We start from the raw sequence: 18,031 nt of genomic DNA, 5'->3' as shown, positions 1-18,031 counted from the left end.
AATTGTAGGGCTGTTCATCAAAGTCTCTAAACCCATTTTGGGTTTCATTTTTATTGGATATTGTTTTTCCTTACCGGATTGAAGTCCTGTTTCAATTCTTTCTCAGTTCTGTCAGTCTAGTGTTGGCTTTACCAATACTTCAACTGCCAATACTAGTGGGAAATACACCATCCAAAATTTCCTTGAAGATTTCTTGCTTGCAGCAAACAGATCTGCACCTTCCAAGCATCTTCTTATGGGACATGCAACTAAACAGGATTCTCAGAAAACGTTATTTGAGCTTACAATTTCCTTAACAAATCTTGGCCTAAGAGAGGTGCAGGGCTTTCTGGCAAATACAAGGATTCATGTGTTAAAACTTTGTTCCAAATTTGGCATTCCATTGGTTTCAAAAAATGGCCCTTCTTTTTTTTTCTTTCCCTTGACCTCAAAAACTAGCACAGCAAATTTACTAAGAATTCTCTTAAAACCAGTTACGACAGAATAAGTCTATTAAAAAAGATAAAAAAAATTGGTTTAATTTCCCAGCTTCGTTAGAACTACAGATCCACTGGGGATGCCTTTAAATTTCACCCTCAGACTTCTTCATTCAGTATTACAGTTCTGCAGCAGCAAAATCTCTGAGGCAGGGGTCGAGGGGGGCGTGTGTGGGAATAAAGCCCCCCTTTCACCGCTTTAGCAGCAGGCAGTCAGGCTTTTCTATTTTTATTTATTTCTTTCTTCTTCTCCTCTCTTCTCTCCTCTCTTTCGCTCCTCCCTTTGCTGAGTTAAGATACAGGCAGGGCCATGCAGGTGGCATGATCGCTGGTACCAAGTGGGAGCTGCCAGGCTCTGTCAGACTCCTCGGTTACAATGAGCTAACTTTATCTTGCACCTTGACACAGGCCTGAAATTTATGTTCAAGCTGTACAGCACAGGCCTGGGATATTTTGCTTTTTTATTCTTCTGTTTAATTCCTGCTATTATACGCTTTATATGCAATTCTAATTAGCTGAGCAATAGTCACATTCCTCAGCCCCATTTACCTTTTGCAATTTCTTACAGATGTCAATAAACAGCACATAAAACATCATTCCATTATTTCAATTTTCCTAGATCCAGATCACTTAATATTCTAGCAACTTTTAAATACAACCTCTCCCAAGTTCACATCCATCATAACATTTAGTTTTCTTTCCCATATCTCAACCAGCATGAAAATTCAATGCAAATCAGAGTTTAACAACTTAAATTCTTTTCTGGTCTCAAACTTATTAGATAACAGTAAAAGCAAATTAACTTACAGTACTGTACTTCCTCCTATTTTTTTCCAAAGTTCTTCAGAACAATATTAATTGCAATACAGCACTATAACCCAGAATCCCACATTCAAGCCACTAGTGAATATGTTGTTTCAAACTTTCTTTTATCAGAGTATTCCCCCACAAAGTTACTCTAATGTGTAAGGATGCATCCTAAGGGGGAGCAAGGAGGTACTTTAGTAGTGGAACTGGTTCCCATTTTGTAATTATCTCCCTAAACAAAATTCTTTTGGTACCAAATATATATATATATATATAAAGCTGAAATACTGAGCTCAGATATGCAAACCAAATGCCAAGTTCAAATATGCAAATGGATCACAATTTCACTTATTCAAGACAATTCCTTGATTTTAGCATTGCACCTTTGAGCCACCTACTGCTCAGCCAGGTAGAGGTACTGCTGGGTCTCCCTGACAAAATAAGTCAGTGTGCGCTGGAGCTCAATTGGCACCTGCCCCCCTGCCGTTCTTAGTAAGCTGGACTGGGCAAGGCTTTTATTAGTGTCTCATCTGGGGTGCTACAACTGTTATCCCAAAACCAGGATTCTTTATCCGGTGTGCATACAAAAGAGCCAAATTTAGTACACCAAGAAGAGACAGCCTGTCACAGAGTTGTGCAAGTCTGGATGCTGAACTAAAACTCGCATGCTAGAAAGAAAAGTAACAGCTATTGCATGCAAAACCATATCACCACATTCACACAGTAAAGAAATTACTCATGGTCTTCTGTATCATCACAAAATATACCTTTTGGATCCATTGATTCTGCTGATTTAATAGTCTGTGAACTTACTGTACCATATAACAGGCAAAGACTTATAAAACTGTAATACATTTAGGCAGGTACCTACAAAGAAACAAGTTAATAATGAAAAGCATCTCGCAGAGTGTTTTGCAAGTTTTCTGTGACTCGTTTGTTATCAGTTAATTCTCTCTCAGCTTGTTGTATTTCAAACCATTCTGCCTGTAAAACTGTCTGCAATGATTTAATGATCTCTTGCAGATATTTGTTTTTGTCTTGCTCTTCTCACTGTAAGAACAACATTAATTGCAACAAAGTGTTATACTTCAAGGTTCCATTCTCTGGCCACTTTTCCCAATCATCTAACTTATACAGCAGCCAACATTGATTACAGTATTTCACAGGATCCTCTTTCCTCATCTTTCCAAGTGCTTACCTGTGTTTTAAAACACCTCCCAATGCTTATTTCTTCGGAACGCATCTGAAAACAGGTGTTCCTGACCCCATCTCGTGAGTAAAAACCATGAGAAGTGGTGGGGAGGAGGAGGAAGCACAGAGCTGCTTGCAGAGCAAGTGGGAGAAGTGGGGAGAAGGTTTACGGTGCACTTACACAAACAATACCACAAATCAAAAACTGTAACAACAACCAGTAAAACAATTAACTCATATTCCTGACAAGCTGCTTGATTTTCAGAAAGGCAATACACAGAAGCACATAATATGTACTGTAAAACTCGCAGATAACACGTTGACAGTCACCATTAGCATTATCTACTGCTAATTTCAACATCAGTGCTTCCTTAGCTTCTAGGTTTTCAACCTGCTTATTGATGGCCTCTTGAAGACAGCCAATAAACTGCATGTAATTCTCATCATTTGATGGTTGTAAAGGATTTGGCTGCTTTGCCGGTTTCAGACACCTTTATGATAGCTCGATATGCAAGGTCTGCTGACTACCTCAGAATTGCACCTGTAATTGTGGCGTGCCGACTGGTGTCTCTTCCAAGAGTTGGGGGATACCCACCCCTTGCAACAGATCCCCATTGCTTCATCCTAGATTATCTATAGCTGCTACATTACATAGGTTTCTCCAGTGAGACATAAAACCTTTTGCACGGGAGTAAATATAGGTTCTGCCAACTGTTTAACATCAAAAGGAGTCATTATGTGTCCCTTCATAATCATGTTCAACAAACCCTGTGCATATGGGGATATAAAAGCATGTTGCATGACAGTTTTGAGTACTTCCTTAATCATTTCTCAATTCAGGGGCTGCCATGTATTTGGCCCTTGGTCTCACACCACCACTGGGCATGAAAGTGCTGTAGCTGCATTGAGGTTCCCCATCGAGCATTGCCTGCTTGCACAGATTTTGCCAATGCACCGCAGGATCATAATTCATTGCCTTGCAATCACACGTATTCTTCTATCACTGTATTGGTTAAAGTCCTTTTTCCACACAGTGCTGCAGCTCTGGATCCACATCCTGTTTCTTGCTGTTACTTTCTCAAAACTTGCTCTTTCTGCTTCTCAAGGGCACAGGCCTGTCTCTTCAAGGTCAAACGCTTCCTCATATCCTACAAGTAAGGAAGCTTAGTTGGCTGGTGCAGACATTATTTCTGTTCTTAGGATTAATCCCAGTAAATAACATTTTCAAGTGTTGCATACAGTAGTAATAATGAAAAACTTGAGCAGTGGATGATGGATCTCTTTGAGCTATTAATTCATTTTCTTGAAGGGTCAAACAGACATCCTTGGGTCACATTTCTGCAATCTCTGTGTCAACTCCTACAGTTAAAAATGTGGGGTTTTGTGTACATGAAGTTTATAGTCTGATTTCATTATGTGGTTCCAAGAAATGAGAACGAACTCCTTATACTGTATTAAAGAAACATCCTGACAGAGACTGTAACTGATTTTTGAGGCACAAAATGTTTTTGCTAGATCTGTCCTTTTCTCTGAAACAGGTTATTTTAGGATGTATTGCCTTTCACAAGAAAAAGAAGACAAATCCATGAGAAAAGCCAATGCATTTGTTTGTATAGAGGTTCTTGGAATCAGGTTTAAAATACTTCCTGTTCAGCTACAGAGACATTGATTACTCAGTGTGTTTTGTTCAAGATGTAATTGGGAGAATAATGCTATTACTGTTGCGAACTTTAGTTTATATATTGTTCTAGTTTAACTTAATTACCACCTCCTGGTACGTTTTATGGAAACTACTATATTTTTAGCAACAGTTGCCAGAGGACAAGTTATATGTAATTGCAATGGTTGCTGTGTTGGGCCAGTTGCTATGTTAGGTGAGTTGTTGACCTCACCTAATATCTTTTGAACTCAAAGGCTAATTTCAGGTTTTTTGGTTTTATGATGAGAGTTGAGAAGAATGGATTGATTGTACATTTTGTTGCAAAGATCTCTTGTTTTTAAATCAGTCAATATACATGTTTTCATAACTATGTGGCCTGATTTCTTGCCCTATATTTGAGTACTGTCTTTTAGCAGCCATATTTTCTTTTTAGAGAAATCTCTTAATATATACTTTGCATTAGAAACAAACATTACATGTGTCCTCTGTAGAATGTGCAGGTATTTTTGTAAGGATGGGTTGTTTATTGTTTAAGAATGGGCAAACTCTTGGCTTCTGCTATAAGACATAGAGGAATCCCTTCTTCACAAAGTTTTATACCACTCATTAGAATCATAAGGAACATTGCTTGATTAACTAGTATTTTGAGATGTCCAGGCCTTAGGATATAATTTTGAAATGATCTTGCAGGGTTTGCCCAACTCAGAACAACCTTCCTAATGCTACGCCTGTTGATGCAGAAAGATGATTCCAGTATTGTTTCTTTTCCTCTTTTTGTTAGATTAGTGATGTTGAATTGGTTTTATGATCATTTGAAGCATTAGTGTGTTCGGCATTCAACAAAAGCACCACATACAACCTTTGGCTTAAGTTTAAGAGATGTGTTGTTTGGATTTAAATTATAAAGGCCAAGTACTTAGAAAGAATGCTGCCTTAGTCCAGTACTCCTCTGCAAATTGAAGGACTACTTAGGCTATTAGCTGATTTTGAAGAAAGAATTTTGACAGTGATTCAGCTTGGCTTTCTTTCTAGCTTCTGGTCCAAGTCCCATGTTTTCTGCTGCTGTTCTGAAGGCAATATGAATGTACTTTTCAGTTAGGGTGTCCACATTCAGTTACTGTTCTGGCGTGTTACCAAACTTGTGCTGACTACCAAGCAACAATAGAGAAATGCAGTTTTCAAAAGTTTCTGCCTCAGCAAAACCCAAATTAAATATAATGAGGAAATATGAGGCACTCTTATAGCATGAGTGCTTCCCTTTAGCAACATTTATAAGGTTTGTGGCTTTAAGATAAAGTTTACGGTCCTGGATAAATGTTCCCCTTATGTTAGTTTTTCTTTGTATCGTCTCTGATTTACTATTCTATAATAAAAGACTGTCCAGTGGACCGTGGGGACAGTGAGGTATATTTTTAAGTAAGAAAGATCACACTGACTCACACGGACCTGCTGAAGCAGGAAGGTATCTCTGGAGATCACTTGGTCCAACCCCCTTCTCAGAGCAGGGTCAGCCAGAGCAGGTTGCTCAGGGCCATGTCCAGTCAAGTTTTTAATATTTCCAGGGAAGAAGAGTCAGCAGCTGTTCCAGGCAACCAGTTCCAATATCTGACCACTCTCACAGTAAAAAAAAAAAAAAAAAGTGTTTACTTATGTTTAAACAGAATATCCTTTATTTGCATTTGTGCCTATTACCACTTCTCCTGTCATTGGGCATTACTGAGAAGAGCCTGGCTCCCTTTTCTTTAGTCGCCCATCAAGTGTTTGCACATATTGGTAAGATCCCTCTGAGCTTTCTCTGCTCCAGGCTGAACCGTCCCAGCACTCTCACCCTTTCCCTGTAGGTGAGAGGTGTCTTGAAGTTGCAGCACATCTGTGATAGAAACTGTATCCATAGGATATAGTTTATGAAGTGCTTCTTGTGAAGGCATGTAGCATCATTCCATAACAGTAGGTGAGAGGAAATTATATATTAAAATGCATTTTCAGTTTATTGAGATTCAAAATATTCATGTTCAACTAAATACTAACAGCTCTATGATCAATGATTTCTGTTTATTAAGGGAAATGCTTTTTTCTAATGTTTTGTAGTCAGCTTGCATCACTCTCTTTGCCTAAAAGCTTTTAAGTTTTGCAACTTTTATTAAATCAATTTTAGATTAGATTAAAAAAAAAATCCTAGCTTACTGTTACTTACAAACTGACACTTTGAAGATTAAGATGCTAATTTTTCAGGTTTATTTTTATTGAGGTACTTTTGGTTTTTAGAAGATTCTACACTGAATGTAGGACAAATTATGAAATTGAGAATTAACTGAGTACATAATTTTCAGGTTGGGAAGCATGATTCTTAAAATCCATAGGGTCTTGAGATAATTTTCCTTTCTGTTTATTGCTGCCAAAAAGAAACATTTTTTGGAGTGAGGAGATTTTGTTAAGGTGGTGTTAAGCTTTGAAAAGTGTAGATGTATTATTTTTGTCCTACATATTTATTTATTTCTGAGATCAATACATAACAAAGATTCTTCAGTGTGTTTCTCTACAGTTAAAATAGCTTAATATTGTGTTAAGCCATGAATTTCAAACTTGGCTGTTCTTTTCATTCATAATAAGAAGTTCTACTGAATTTAGCTGAAATAGCTTAAGTAAGATTAAATACCTGTATCATCTCATGCATGAATAAACCTGTTTTATATCTGAAGTCTTCCAAAGTTTCACTTACATGCATTTCACTTACAGAAAATTGTTCTTGCCAAAACCAACGTGAAGTGAATAAAGTTAGATATCTTGATTTTTTGTTTTGGTTTGGTTCGTTTGGATATCTTTTAATCTTGATTTTCTGTGATAAGCTTCTACAGCATGATTAGAAAATGTTCATATGGATTAAACATTGATTAAAACTAAATAAGCTTGATCTTGTAAATCTGTATTTGAATATTTAAATCATTAACCCATCTCTTGAGAGAGCTGATGTCCCAATATCAACCCACCTGGAAGTCTCGATAAAACTCGCAGTATTTATACTTACATATTTTATTCCTAAACTGTAGATTGCTTGAGTTTGAGGTGCGGGGGCAGGACTGAGTAACTCCTGTTTGAGATAAGTCTTGCAAATAAAGTTGTAACAAGCAGACTTTGTTTAAGCAATGTCCTGTTTTATAGTTCTATGCTGTCTCTGCTCAGATATTAATGGCTTATCTATTTTACTTTTTCTGCTGCAAGTATCATGGAAAATAATATTTAACAAAGGATTTTCTGATTATGCTTCAGTGTTTGTGCCATTGTTGCACAAAGCAGGATCACATTTTCTCTCTTTCATCATGCATTTCACCCCTATGACATCTGTTATGCCCCAGAAAGCAGTTTGAACTTTCTCTGACTTTTAGCTCTTCTCATCAGGGAAAATGACACTTCAACAGATGTAGGAAATGAATTAATAATGGCACAAAGGGTATTTTGTCTACCTAAAAATAAACCACTATATATTCTATAAGATGGAAATTCAAAAAGGAGTCCCTAATGTTTCAGATAAAACCTTAGAACTTTATATCAGGCCTTTGTTTCTTACTGACAAATCCAAATTAATGCTGATGTGATGAAACTGAAAGTTTAATTATACTGAACTACTTAATTGATCATGCAACTTGATGTCAAGCAATTAAAAATGTAACTAAAATCTCGCAGTATTGTCATACCCTGGAGAAGTGGTATGTTATGATTTAGTAGTAGCCTGCCCACTAAAAAGTTGAGCAATAACCAGCCCTCATAGAATTTACATTTTTGTTTCTTGGCTTTGCAGATGCAGTTTGTCTTTCAGATATTTCTACAAAACAAATCACAGGCAAGGTTTCAAGGCCACTGAATGGAGGACAGGTTATCATTAGGCCAGTTGATATATCTTTATTCATAAGAGAAAAAGAAAAAAAAACATTTATAATGCTTACAGGATATTAGAATACTGTCTGAATGAACTTTATGTAGTTTATTAAACTGCTAAAACAAATTGAGAAAAAATCTAAAAGTACATTTAAATGATAAAATCTTGAGTAAGTTAAGTTTGAATAGTCTATTTGGATTGAATTTTTACTATAGATTCACACACATAGGAAAAGAAATTCTTTAGTGTTATTTTTATTTCCAATGGTTTACAAATGTATGAGATGATTTTAAACATTGCAAGTCTTGTAGACTTTACAAATTCAACAAGAACATAATCTCCTTTTCAGTGGGTATGCAGATGATAGGATTTCTTCCCCATAGGCATTTCACTTGGATATAAAAGAGATGTGACAGTATGTGGTACAATCTTATTTTTTCTAGCATTTTGTTTTGAGTTAGCTGTTTAATGATTATAATTGTAATAGTGACCATTAGCTTTACTGGTCATCTTCTGTGTAACATCTGACTGCATGCCATTCCTACTACAAAGGTGTACGATGTTAGAGTCTTCTTCATTGTCTATGAAAGAAAAAATAGTACCTTACGTGACTTAAGAAATCTCTGAACATTATTTCCATCTGGTGATTCTGTCTCTTGAATGCAAACAGCTTAACAGAGTTTAGTTTAGCTCTAATTTGTACTGTTGTTTTAATGGAATTCTTCAGGGCAGAGGTGTATGGTTACTGATTATTTGATTACTCACGGAAACAGCTGAAAACAGACTTTCTCTTACCAAACTGTAGCTTTATGGATTGTATAATGTTTTGGTATTTCTGACTTTGCTGAATTAATAGTAGAAAACAACTTACTAAGATTTGGAAACAACACAAAACCTAAAATGGCATTTTCCCTAACATAAAATGCCCTTGAACAGATACTTAAGTTCAGTGTACATTTAATGATTTCTGTTTCTCTATTTCAGCTCAGGAGTCCAAAAAACAAAGCACCTTTTTGGTCTTTCAGAGTATATAAAAACTAGAAAATATTAGAAATTTAAGAGAGAATCCACTTCTGTGAGGATTGTGTTAGTGTCATTTTCATTCAAAGCCCATTCACTTTTATCTGGGAATCAGTGAATTTAAAGATAATATTCTCAGAAGCCTGCATAATAAAGGGGAAAAAATAGAGTAACTGGGTCAATGGTTGTTCTGGGATTGAGTTTGATGCCAATTAGAATTTTACTAATTTCTTCATGCTCAAGAATAATGAAGCCAAGTTCTATAAGCATATTAAATACTAAATGTAGTCATTTACTTAAAGCAAAACAACATCACCCAAGTAAGTTTCCTGTATGAAGGCAAAGCATTCTAGGTTGTAACTATGGTTAGAGAACTTATGCTAAAGAGAATTAGGACCTTCACAAAGAATACAGTCCTTCTCTCAGCACCTACCCTACTTGTACCCTACTTGTTTTTCTTGGAAGCCACTGCAAAAGCCGTCAAAATTATCTTCTGTAGCTATCACTCCTCTCCTTAGATCCATGTTTGTCCCAAGCCTTGTTTTGTTTTCAAAGCTGTGTCCTTTCCTTTCCTTTTCACTGCCTTCACATTAACCCCTCCCTTTCAGTGGGTTTGCAGCCCAACAGGTATAGAAAGACCTCTTCATCGCAGAGTGCGGTCTCCTTGCTCAAAAGTAAATTCTAAAATAAATTCAGATTGATAGATATAGCATAAAACTGTTTAAATATATTGCACCAAATTTACATTGTGGAAACATGAGCAGAATATGATGTTTTGGTTCCTGGTATCTACTTGGTGTCGTACTTTTCAATACAAGCAAAACAAAGCTTTTCTTGTTTTTGGAGGATTTGAGTATTGTTTTTTTTTTAAGAAATGGAATTATCAAGGAGCTGCTGATGGAGTCACTATTTTGATCAGAGTTTTACCTAATATTTTTTCATATTTTATTCAAATATTGTCTCCTTTTCAATATCTTATATATCTTTTATATATATATATGTGTGTGTTTTAAATATCCATTTATATATTATACACATTTAACATGTTTTGATATATTGCTAAGTGACAATAGATGTACATATGTGGGTGACTTATACTTTTTCTAAGTTCTCACAGATGACACCTCACTTCCTTTGCATTAGGTCATCATCTGGGGAGACAGAGCTATGACAGGTTTGTGACGGTAGTCCTGAAATGTGAAGGGTACTTGTGCAAATGGAACTGAAATCAGATAGTCTACTAAATATTAGATCTGATGAACAGAGTAATCTGTCTCCATATTTAACAGAACAAATGGACCTCTTATTATTATTCTTATTTCTTAAGTGAATTTCAAATCCATTGAGGGATATTTCAACAGAATCCTCTTAGTGTAGTACAGCTGATAATAATTCTTTTGTAATGACTATGATCAAAAGGGAAGGGTTTGGTTATATCATTTTTTTTTCTTTTGCTATAAAATTGCACATGTATGGAAGACTCAGTGAAGCACTAACTTCACTTTTTCCCAGAACAGCTATACCATGATAGCATTATACTCCACAGTGTTCTAACTGAACAGATCTTCTAGATCTTGCCTTTATTTAAAAATCTCTCTATCTTTATTTATTTTTTTTAATTATAGCTAGTTAGGTAATATCCTTAGAAACATGAGAAGAAACAGTATTTTGTCAGATCTATCAAGAAGCTACTATTCCTTTCTGGGCTTGGTTTAACATAACTAGACACAGCCCCTACTGACTTGAATGTTTTTAACATCTTCACTGACCTGATAAAATAAGCATTCGTCTGTGTGTTTTAAGACCTTCAGACCAGCCTGGTACAATCAACTCCCTTTTATATTAATCCATTATCTGACAGTGTCCAGCAATAACCAGAATTGTGTGCACATTGTGTGACGTCTTCATCAGAGCTTATAATAACCTAATGCATCTATGTAGTTCATGAAATAAATTTGAAAATGATGTAAAACTTTCTGGATATGTTGTCTCTCTGCAATATTTTTCTTTCAGTAAAGGAGACTTCTCCTAGTGTAGTACTTGACTATTTGCCTGACTACCTAATAAACTCAGATTGCTAGATTAATCACTTGGGCAGTATTTTTCATTGTACTTCACATGAAGTAATATTTTTCTATTTACATGAAGCAGAGGCTGGAAAAATTAGACAGACAGTCTTATATTTTTCTATTTTGTAAATGTTTAATTACCATATGTATAAAATATTATTTCCTTTTAGTTTCAGAGATTTAGCTAGCATGTCTCCACAGAGATTCTAATTGCATTTATGCTAAGAATTTTGAATTGAGTTTGACCCTTTGCCAAAGCCGTGTTATAGTCTCAAGTATCTAGTTCGTTCATGAAGAAGTTTTCTCTTACTTTGCTTTTCATCTCTCATCATGCAGTTCCTTACATTCTACCTGACATTTATTACTTAATTTGTTACATTTACGTAGTTCAACATCAGTTACTAGTTATTGGAACTGAGCAGTGAAATTGTCCTTGAAGCAGTACTGCTGAAATGCTAACGTGTACATTTTTGAAGCAAGTCTACAAGGCTACAAACTCTATAAAAATTATAGTACTAGACAAGTGGTGACATAGGAGTGTGATCTGAAATAAATTTTCCAGGCTCTGATCTCTTGAAAGTCCTCAACCTCTGAATTTATTAGCGCCTTAGTTTCCAGCCAGGAGTTATATGTCCTGAGGTTAAAGTGAAGCTTATCCTGACAGGCAAATAAAGAAGTGAGGCTTTGAGTAGCCTCCTGGATGATTTATTACTCCTGATGCTCATTACAACAAAAATAAAACTTTGTCTGAAACTCACTTCCTTTCCTATACTTAAGCTTGTCCTTTGCTTGAGAACAAGCACATTAGTCTCTTTCTCTGTCAGTGCTGAGTGTGTCCTAAAGGAGCCTTCACTGTGTTCCTTGCTATTGCAATAAGAATAGTGCTAGTACCTGCTCTGGTACTAGATTCAACATTTTTATAGTCCACTTCAGTTTTCTCCCCACCTCCAGACAGTCACACCCTCTTCCTGACAGTCTTTATGGGCTGACAAGTGTTGATGTTAGTGAACAGAGTACACACAGATATTTACTTTTGCCTGAAGCGGGATGTGTTCTTCAGAGCTTTTTGTGGTTTTCATTCTTAGCTATTTTCTCATGGGAGGTAGGGTATAAATTTTATTTATTTATTTACTTACTTACTTATTTATTTCTTTGAAAGAGTAAGTTTGATTTGTGATTATTTCCTCGAAAAAGTATCCACAATTCATGACATCTCATGTAAAATGTTATTTACTGTACAGATGTTTGTTTGGGTTGGTGGTTTGTTGGAGTTTCTTTGTGTGTGTTCTTTGTTGTTATTGGGTCTATGCTGGGTGTTCCCATTCACTTTATTCTCATTCAGTTTTTGGATCTATCTCTTTTACTTCTTTAATTTTGTCCTCAGTTTTGGGATGTGAGGCTGTTATACTTCATGTACAATCTTTATTTTTATTGTTTTCTCTACCTCTCCGTATAATTCAGTTCAAAAGCTACAATGCTTAGCTGAAACTTCTCAGACTTGTTGAACAAGTTCTATGGTATAGAATGAGAAAATACAAATACTGGAAAGATAAAATTTAAACTGATAGATGCCAAAATGTATTCACAACCTATTTTATCTTTTTCAGCTCTACTTCAAGTTACAATTTCACTTAGCAAAGTTGAGCTCAGTGTGGGTGAATCCAAATTCTTCACATGCACAGGTATGTATAAATTTTACTTCTAAGTATGTATTTTTTCTTAGATTTTCAAGCTTCTACATAATTTGAAACTGATTCACAATATTAACTTAAATTAGCATATTTTTGTGTGTACATATTGACTTGTGAGAATTGTGATAAATAACAGATCTTCACTGGCTTCACATTTCCAGTCTATAAACTATATATTTCGGACTCTGAGTCACTCAGTTTGAATTGTCTGTATCAGTACAGCTAATTTATATCTGTTAGGATGCTTCTTCAGTATCCTTTCCAACCTAATAAGACACCCAAAGAGTCTTTTCTGGTGAGGCAGATATCAGTCAGGAGGAGAAGGGTTTGCATTTGCAGCTGCCTGATGTGGATACTTGATGTTTCTGAGTTGCCATCTTCCACTGACAATGATACATGGCCTGACTACACTGACAACCCAACCGACTGATGACTTGACCTGGTGATTCAGTGACTGCTGAACATCCTGTTTCTTTCCTTTAACACTTCATACCTTTCTGTGGTTTATTTTTTGCTCTTGAATCCTTGAGCTATTAGTTATCCTTTCTCAACAATCATACCTCTGCCTACAGTTTTGCCTTGCTTATCTTTCTACAGACTTTCTCACAACTCTCATAATTCAACAATTCTCTGACATTGCATAGACATTGTGCATTGGGTAGGCAGATGTGTTGCATATTGTCTGCCTGAACTTCTAACTTTTGATTGTTTTTTCTTTTGTTTGTAGCCATTGGTGAGCCTGACAACATAGACTGGTACAACCCACAAGGAGAGAAGATTGTTTCCAGTCAAAGAGTGGTTGTTCAGAAAGAAGGCGTTCGATCACGTCTAACCATTTATAATGCAAATATAGAAGATGCTGGTATATATCGGTGTCAAGCAACAGATGCGAAAGGCCAAAGTCAAGAAGCTACTGTAGTTTTGGAAATTTATCGTAAGCAAAATATTATAAATTAACAAAAGAAGGACTATGTTTTAAAAGTCACTGCTATTGAGAAAGTAAAGTATATCAGAATATCTTTCCAGGCTCTGAACCTTATCTTCCAAATAATTGCATCTCCTACAGTTTAGATAATAGATATTATGAGGAACATATAAATTAAATGGGTGGACACTTTGTAATATCGTAGATCACTTTTCCTTCATATCTTAAAATGCCATCCTATGAGGGTGTGCTGTATGGCCCTCATGGGAAAGAGGAAATATGAGAAAAAAGTTAAGTCAACCTAATCCTTGATACAAATACATCTACAACCTATTAAAAATATATGCAAAAAGTGCATGAATTGCACTATATGTCATGTAAAAAGTGGAGTTTAGAATGAAGTAGTTATTTTTATGTCAGTCTTTTCTTTTTCTTGGCCCTGTAATGAAATTTTTCCATAAAGCATTGAAGGTTAATGTACTAAGCATTTCATTTGCAAACAGCTAATTGAGAAGTACATTTGAAAAGTAAATGCATTCTATTGTGGTAAGAAATTCTCTGAGATTTTTTGATTTAGTTAAATAACATTACATTGTACTATGTTATTTAGATCAATCAAAAATGCCTAAAAGCAATACATTAAACAAGTACACTGTGAAGATATAAGACAAGGTCTTTTTTGGTGAAAGCATGAGGCATATGCCAGGAGCCTTTCAGCTGAGTTATTCTGTACTTTCATTGGAGAATTGTTTTTTAATATTCATTAAAAATTTGTTTGTGGATGGGCTGAACTCTAAGGAATTGCAATGAAACAGAAAATACAGAGACATGCAGATAACTCAGATAACAAGACATACGATTAAAAAAAAGTCTGTTGATAAAACAGTCCTTAAAATGATAATAACAGTTACAAGAGCTTACATGATGGCTTGAAAGCTGGCAGTTCAAAGGATTTCATGTTTTATGGAAATCCTTTGTATACCTAAAACTGCCAGCCACTCCATTAGCAGACTGCTGAGCAAGGTTGAAATCTTTTGAAGTGTTTGTATGTGGTGATTTTAATAATTCAGCTTAGATAAACCTGAAGACCTATACAAGAAATGTTAAGGTTTGTGAGAACTGTAACTCAAAAGTTTCTTTGTTCATATTTGTGATGTATTGTAAGGAAAAAAGCAGGATACACTGTTCTCCTAGGATCTGGTTTAGTACTCCTTGATGTCTGGGAGAGTTTTTCTTTTGACTTACATATGGTCAGACACTTCAGACATTCCATGGAAATACTTAGTAAAATTATACGAGATGTATATAACAAAAGTGTGCTACTTGTACTATGGAAACTGTGTGGATTATTTGAGCCTGCACTTGTATCAATGCAAAAAGGTGAAGGTGTAGTTGTGTCTCCAATTTATATTCTCCAAGGCGTCCTCTAAAATGTAATTGGCAGTCTTTGGTCCTAGAGAGCATGGGTCAGTTTGTTTCTTCTATGTGGAAGAAAATCTTCTAGCATCTTTTGTCAGGCAGTTGGTTTCTGTGTTAGATCTGGTATGAGATCATGGATTAATGCCATTTTGGACTTCTAACACTAAATTCTAATAATACTAACTTGTTCAACCCACTAATAAAAGAATACTAAGTTTGGTTATTTGGGGATGGAATAATGAAAAGCCTTATCAGGCTGTTATTTCCTCAAAAAAATGCTACCAATCCTTATGACTTATTTTTTTTTTTCATATGTTTTCCCATTGCCTTTTAAGATTTTATGCTTTACTCAGCTGATGGTTTTCACAGTCAGTGGAGCTTAAGTTCCACCTTCTTAGTAAGACTTTTCCAAATAGTTTTGGAGATTTTGATGGTACAAAAACATGAGGTTTTAATTCAATAATAAGATAATGAGGAATAAAACACACAAGAGAGTAAATAGACTATTAACCTGAATATATAGACCTCTAAAAACTAGAGTTTCAAAACTGGCCTCTGGAAAATTGACAACAATTTAAAATATATTTATAAAACATACTTAGTTTATACAAATAAACCAAGGATTTTCATAATGCTTTTTTACAATCAATTTTCAAATTACTATAAAATAATTTCTGCAGGCAGAGTGGAAGTTATGTGTCCAAGACCACTTGACTCTTATCTGGGAAAATTATATTATGGAAGTAATTCTGTATTGTCACAATGAGAAGTCTTAGTAGTCATCTTAATGTGATTTCGTGCAACATATAATTTTAATGTTAAATGAAATGTAAGATTCTTACTATATTCTGTTTTCTTCCTTTTCAGAAAAGCTCACTTTCCGAGACATAGTATCTCCGCAAGAGTTCAGACAAGGAGAAGATGCAGAAGTTGTTTGCCGTGTTACTAGTTCACCTGCTCCCATTGTAAGCTGGTTGTATCGGAATGAGGAAGTCACAACTACTGCTGACAGTTAGTATTTTGGTAACTCTTTAAGTTATGCATTCTAATTAATATTAAGATATTATAGTAAAAGAAAACTTATCACATTACAGTGAAGGATGGATTTTGATTAGCCCATCTGCTTAAGCAGAATTTAACCAGATTCTGTAGTCTGTAGAGAATCCATATGTAATGGTTTCCTTCATGTATCAAAATCTCCAGTGAAGGATTAGTACCTGTAACCTATTCATGTAATTTTAAATTAAATAACATCAAATTTGTAATTTTAAATGTTGCCTATTAAAAATGAAGCAACTTATTATTCTTGTTGGGTTTTTGTTCATAGTAAGCTAAAATACTGAATAATTTCATATCCAAATAAAAATGTATATTGCAGTTTATTTGTGGGGCATGAGAAAACAGTTTATATTTTAAGGATTCTGTCACTGGCATAATACAAAGACATGACATGATGTCATTGCTTTTATTTCATGGCTTTCTGTTGTATTCTAGGCCATTCTTCTGTTGTATATGTTACAACTAGTAGGATTTTTTGCAGCACAGATTTTTTACTATTTCAGTTTTGCAGATTCTTGACAGTTACTAGTATCTATATTTGTGTATTGCATTTGAACAGAAGACTGATTTCTTCTCCCAGGAGGCCTGTGCACAAATTCAGAAGTGAAAATTTAATGGTTTTTGCTGTGTAGTAGGACTGTAGCTGAAATAGCTTCAGGTGAAATAGCTTCTCACTATACTGAACTAGTTCCTGTATATTCCTAGTACCTTATCTACTCCATTGCTAGATCATACTAAGATCTTTAGTCTCTTTTGAGTTCTGTAAACAAAGATGTAAGAAACTGTGGGAGTCCATCACAGAATCACAGTATGTTTGGGATTGGAAGGGACCTCAAAATATCATCTAGTCCAATCCCCCTGCTGGAGCAGGAACACCTAGATGAGGTCTTTGATAAAAGGAAAAAGAAACAAACAAAAAACCACCACGAGGTGAACAATGACGTCCAAAAGTCTTCATGGTCTTACATTGTATGTTTAAGGTTTAATAGAGCAATAGATAAGGGTAATTTTCTGGGAGTGTTCGAAGAATTTCTCTATTGTTATCAAGAGCTGAATAGTCATGACATAATTCCACTGTATGGGAGTCAGGGACATTTTAGTAACCATGAAAGTGAATAGGATTGTTTTCATTGATTAGATCTTATCTGGAATCCTAAGTTACTTGCTCTGTTTTTTGCAGAATTCTCGGGCTCCCAAGGATATTAAATGCAACTCATTCTACAGTGCTTAAAGCAAATATAGAAATTTTATGTACAGATAGTCGTATATTAGTTTATGATTAGAGTGAACCTTAGAAGAAAGTTATTTGCCTCTGTTAATAAAAATATGCTACATATAAATTACCTACTATCTGTATAAATATGCATGTTTCATTCCATCACTGCTCAGATCATTAAGATATGTCAGAATTCCACTATCAGATCTGGAGTTTTCTGTAAACATAGCATAGGTGTGGTATGTAACTATAGTGCATGTTGAAAATTGTATCTTGTATACAACTGGTTAGAGAATATTTGGGAAGGGTGCATCTTTCATGTTTTCTGTATGCTTTGATAAATTCTAGTGGTTTACATTCTCATTTTGCAGTTCTATTAGGGTTTTAGTTTGTTTTGGTTTGTTTTTTTGTTCTTTGTTTTTTGTTGTTTGTTTGTTTGTCTTTCCCCTGCATAGGTATTTTTATTATACAAGATGATTCTCTTCAAGACCAAAATTTATACATGATAAAAGCTTCTGGAAAACTATAATAACTTTTTGAAAATCTATCTACTTACAATTCTAGGGAACTGCATGTTATCTTATAGTTGGCGTGGTCAAGGAAAAAGCGTTCTCTTATTCTAAA

The 18,031-nt window shown here is 35.1% G+C and overlaps 1 protein-coding gene across 2 annotated transcripts in view; it reads left to right on the top strand.

Moving 5' to 3' along the window:
• Positions 1–18,031, top strand: part of NCAM2 (neural cell adhesion molecule 2) — a 294,710-nt gene that overhangs the window by 140,640 nt on the left and 136,039 nt on the right. For both annotated transcript variants that reach the window (XM_082045723.1, XM_082045724.1), the window contains exons 2-4: positions 12,705–12,779; positions 13,516–13,722; positions 16,000–16,143. In XM_082045723.1, coding sequence (XP_081901849.1) covers positions 12,705–12,779; positions 13,516–13,722; positions 16,000–16,143 — 426 coding nt within the window. The remainder of the gene's footprint in view (positions 1–12,704; positions 12,780–13,515; positions 13,723–15,999; positions 16,144–18,031) is intronic.

Source organism: Streptopelia decaocto (genome assembly GCF_964273445.1).
Source record: "Streptopelia decaocto genome assembly, chromosome: 1".
Lineage (NCBI taxonomy): Eukaryota > Metazoa > Chordata > Aves > Columbiformes > Columbidae > Streptopelia > Streptopelia decaocto.
This window is presented reverse-complemented; position numbering and strand designations above follow the sequence as displayed.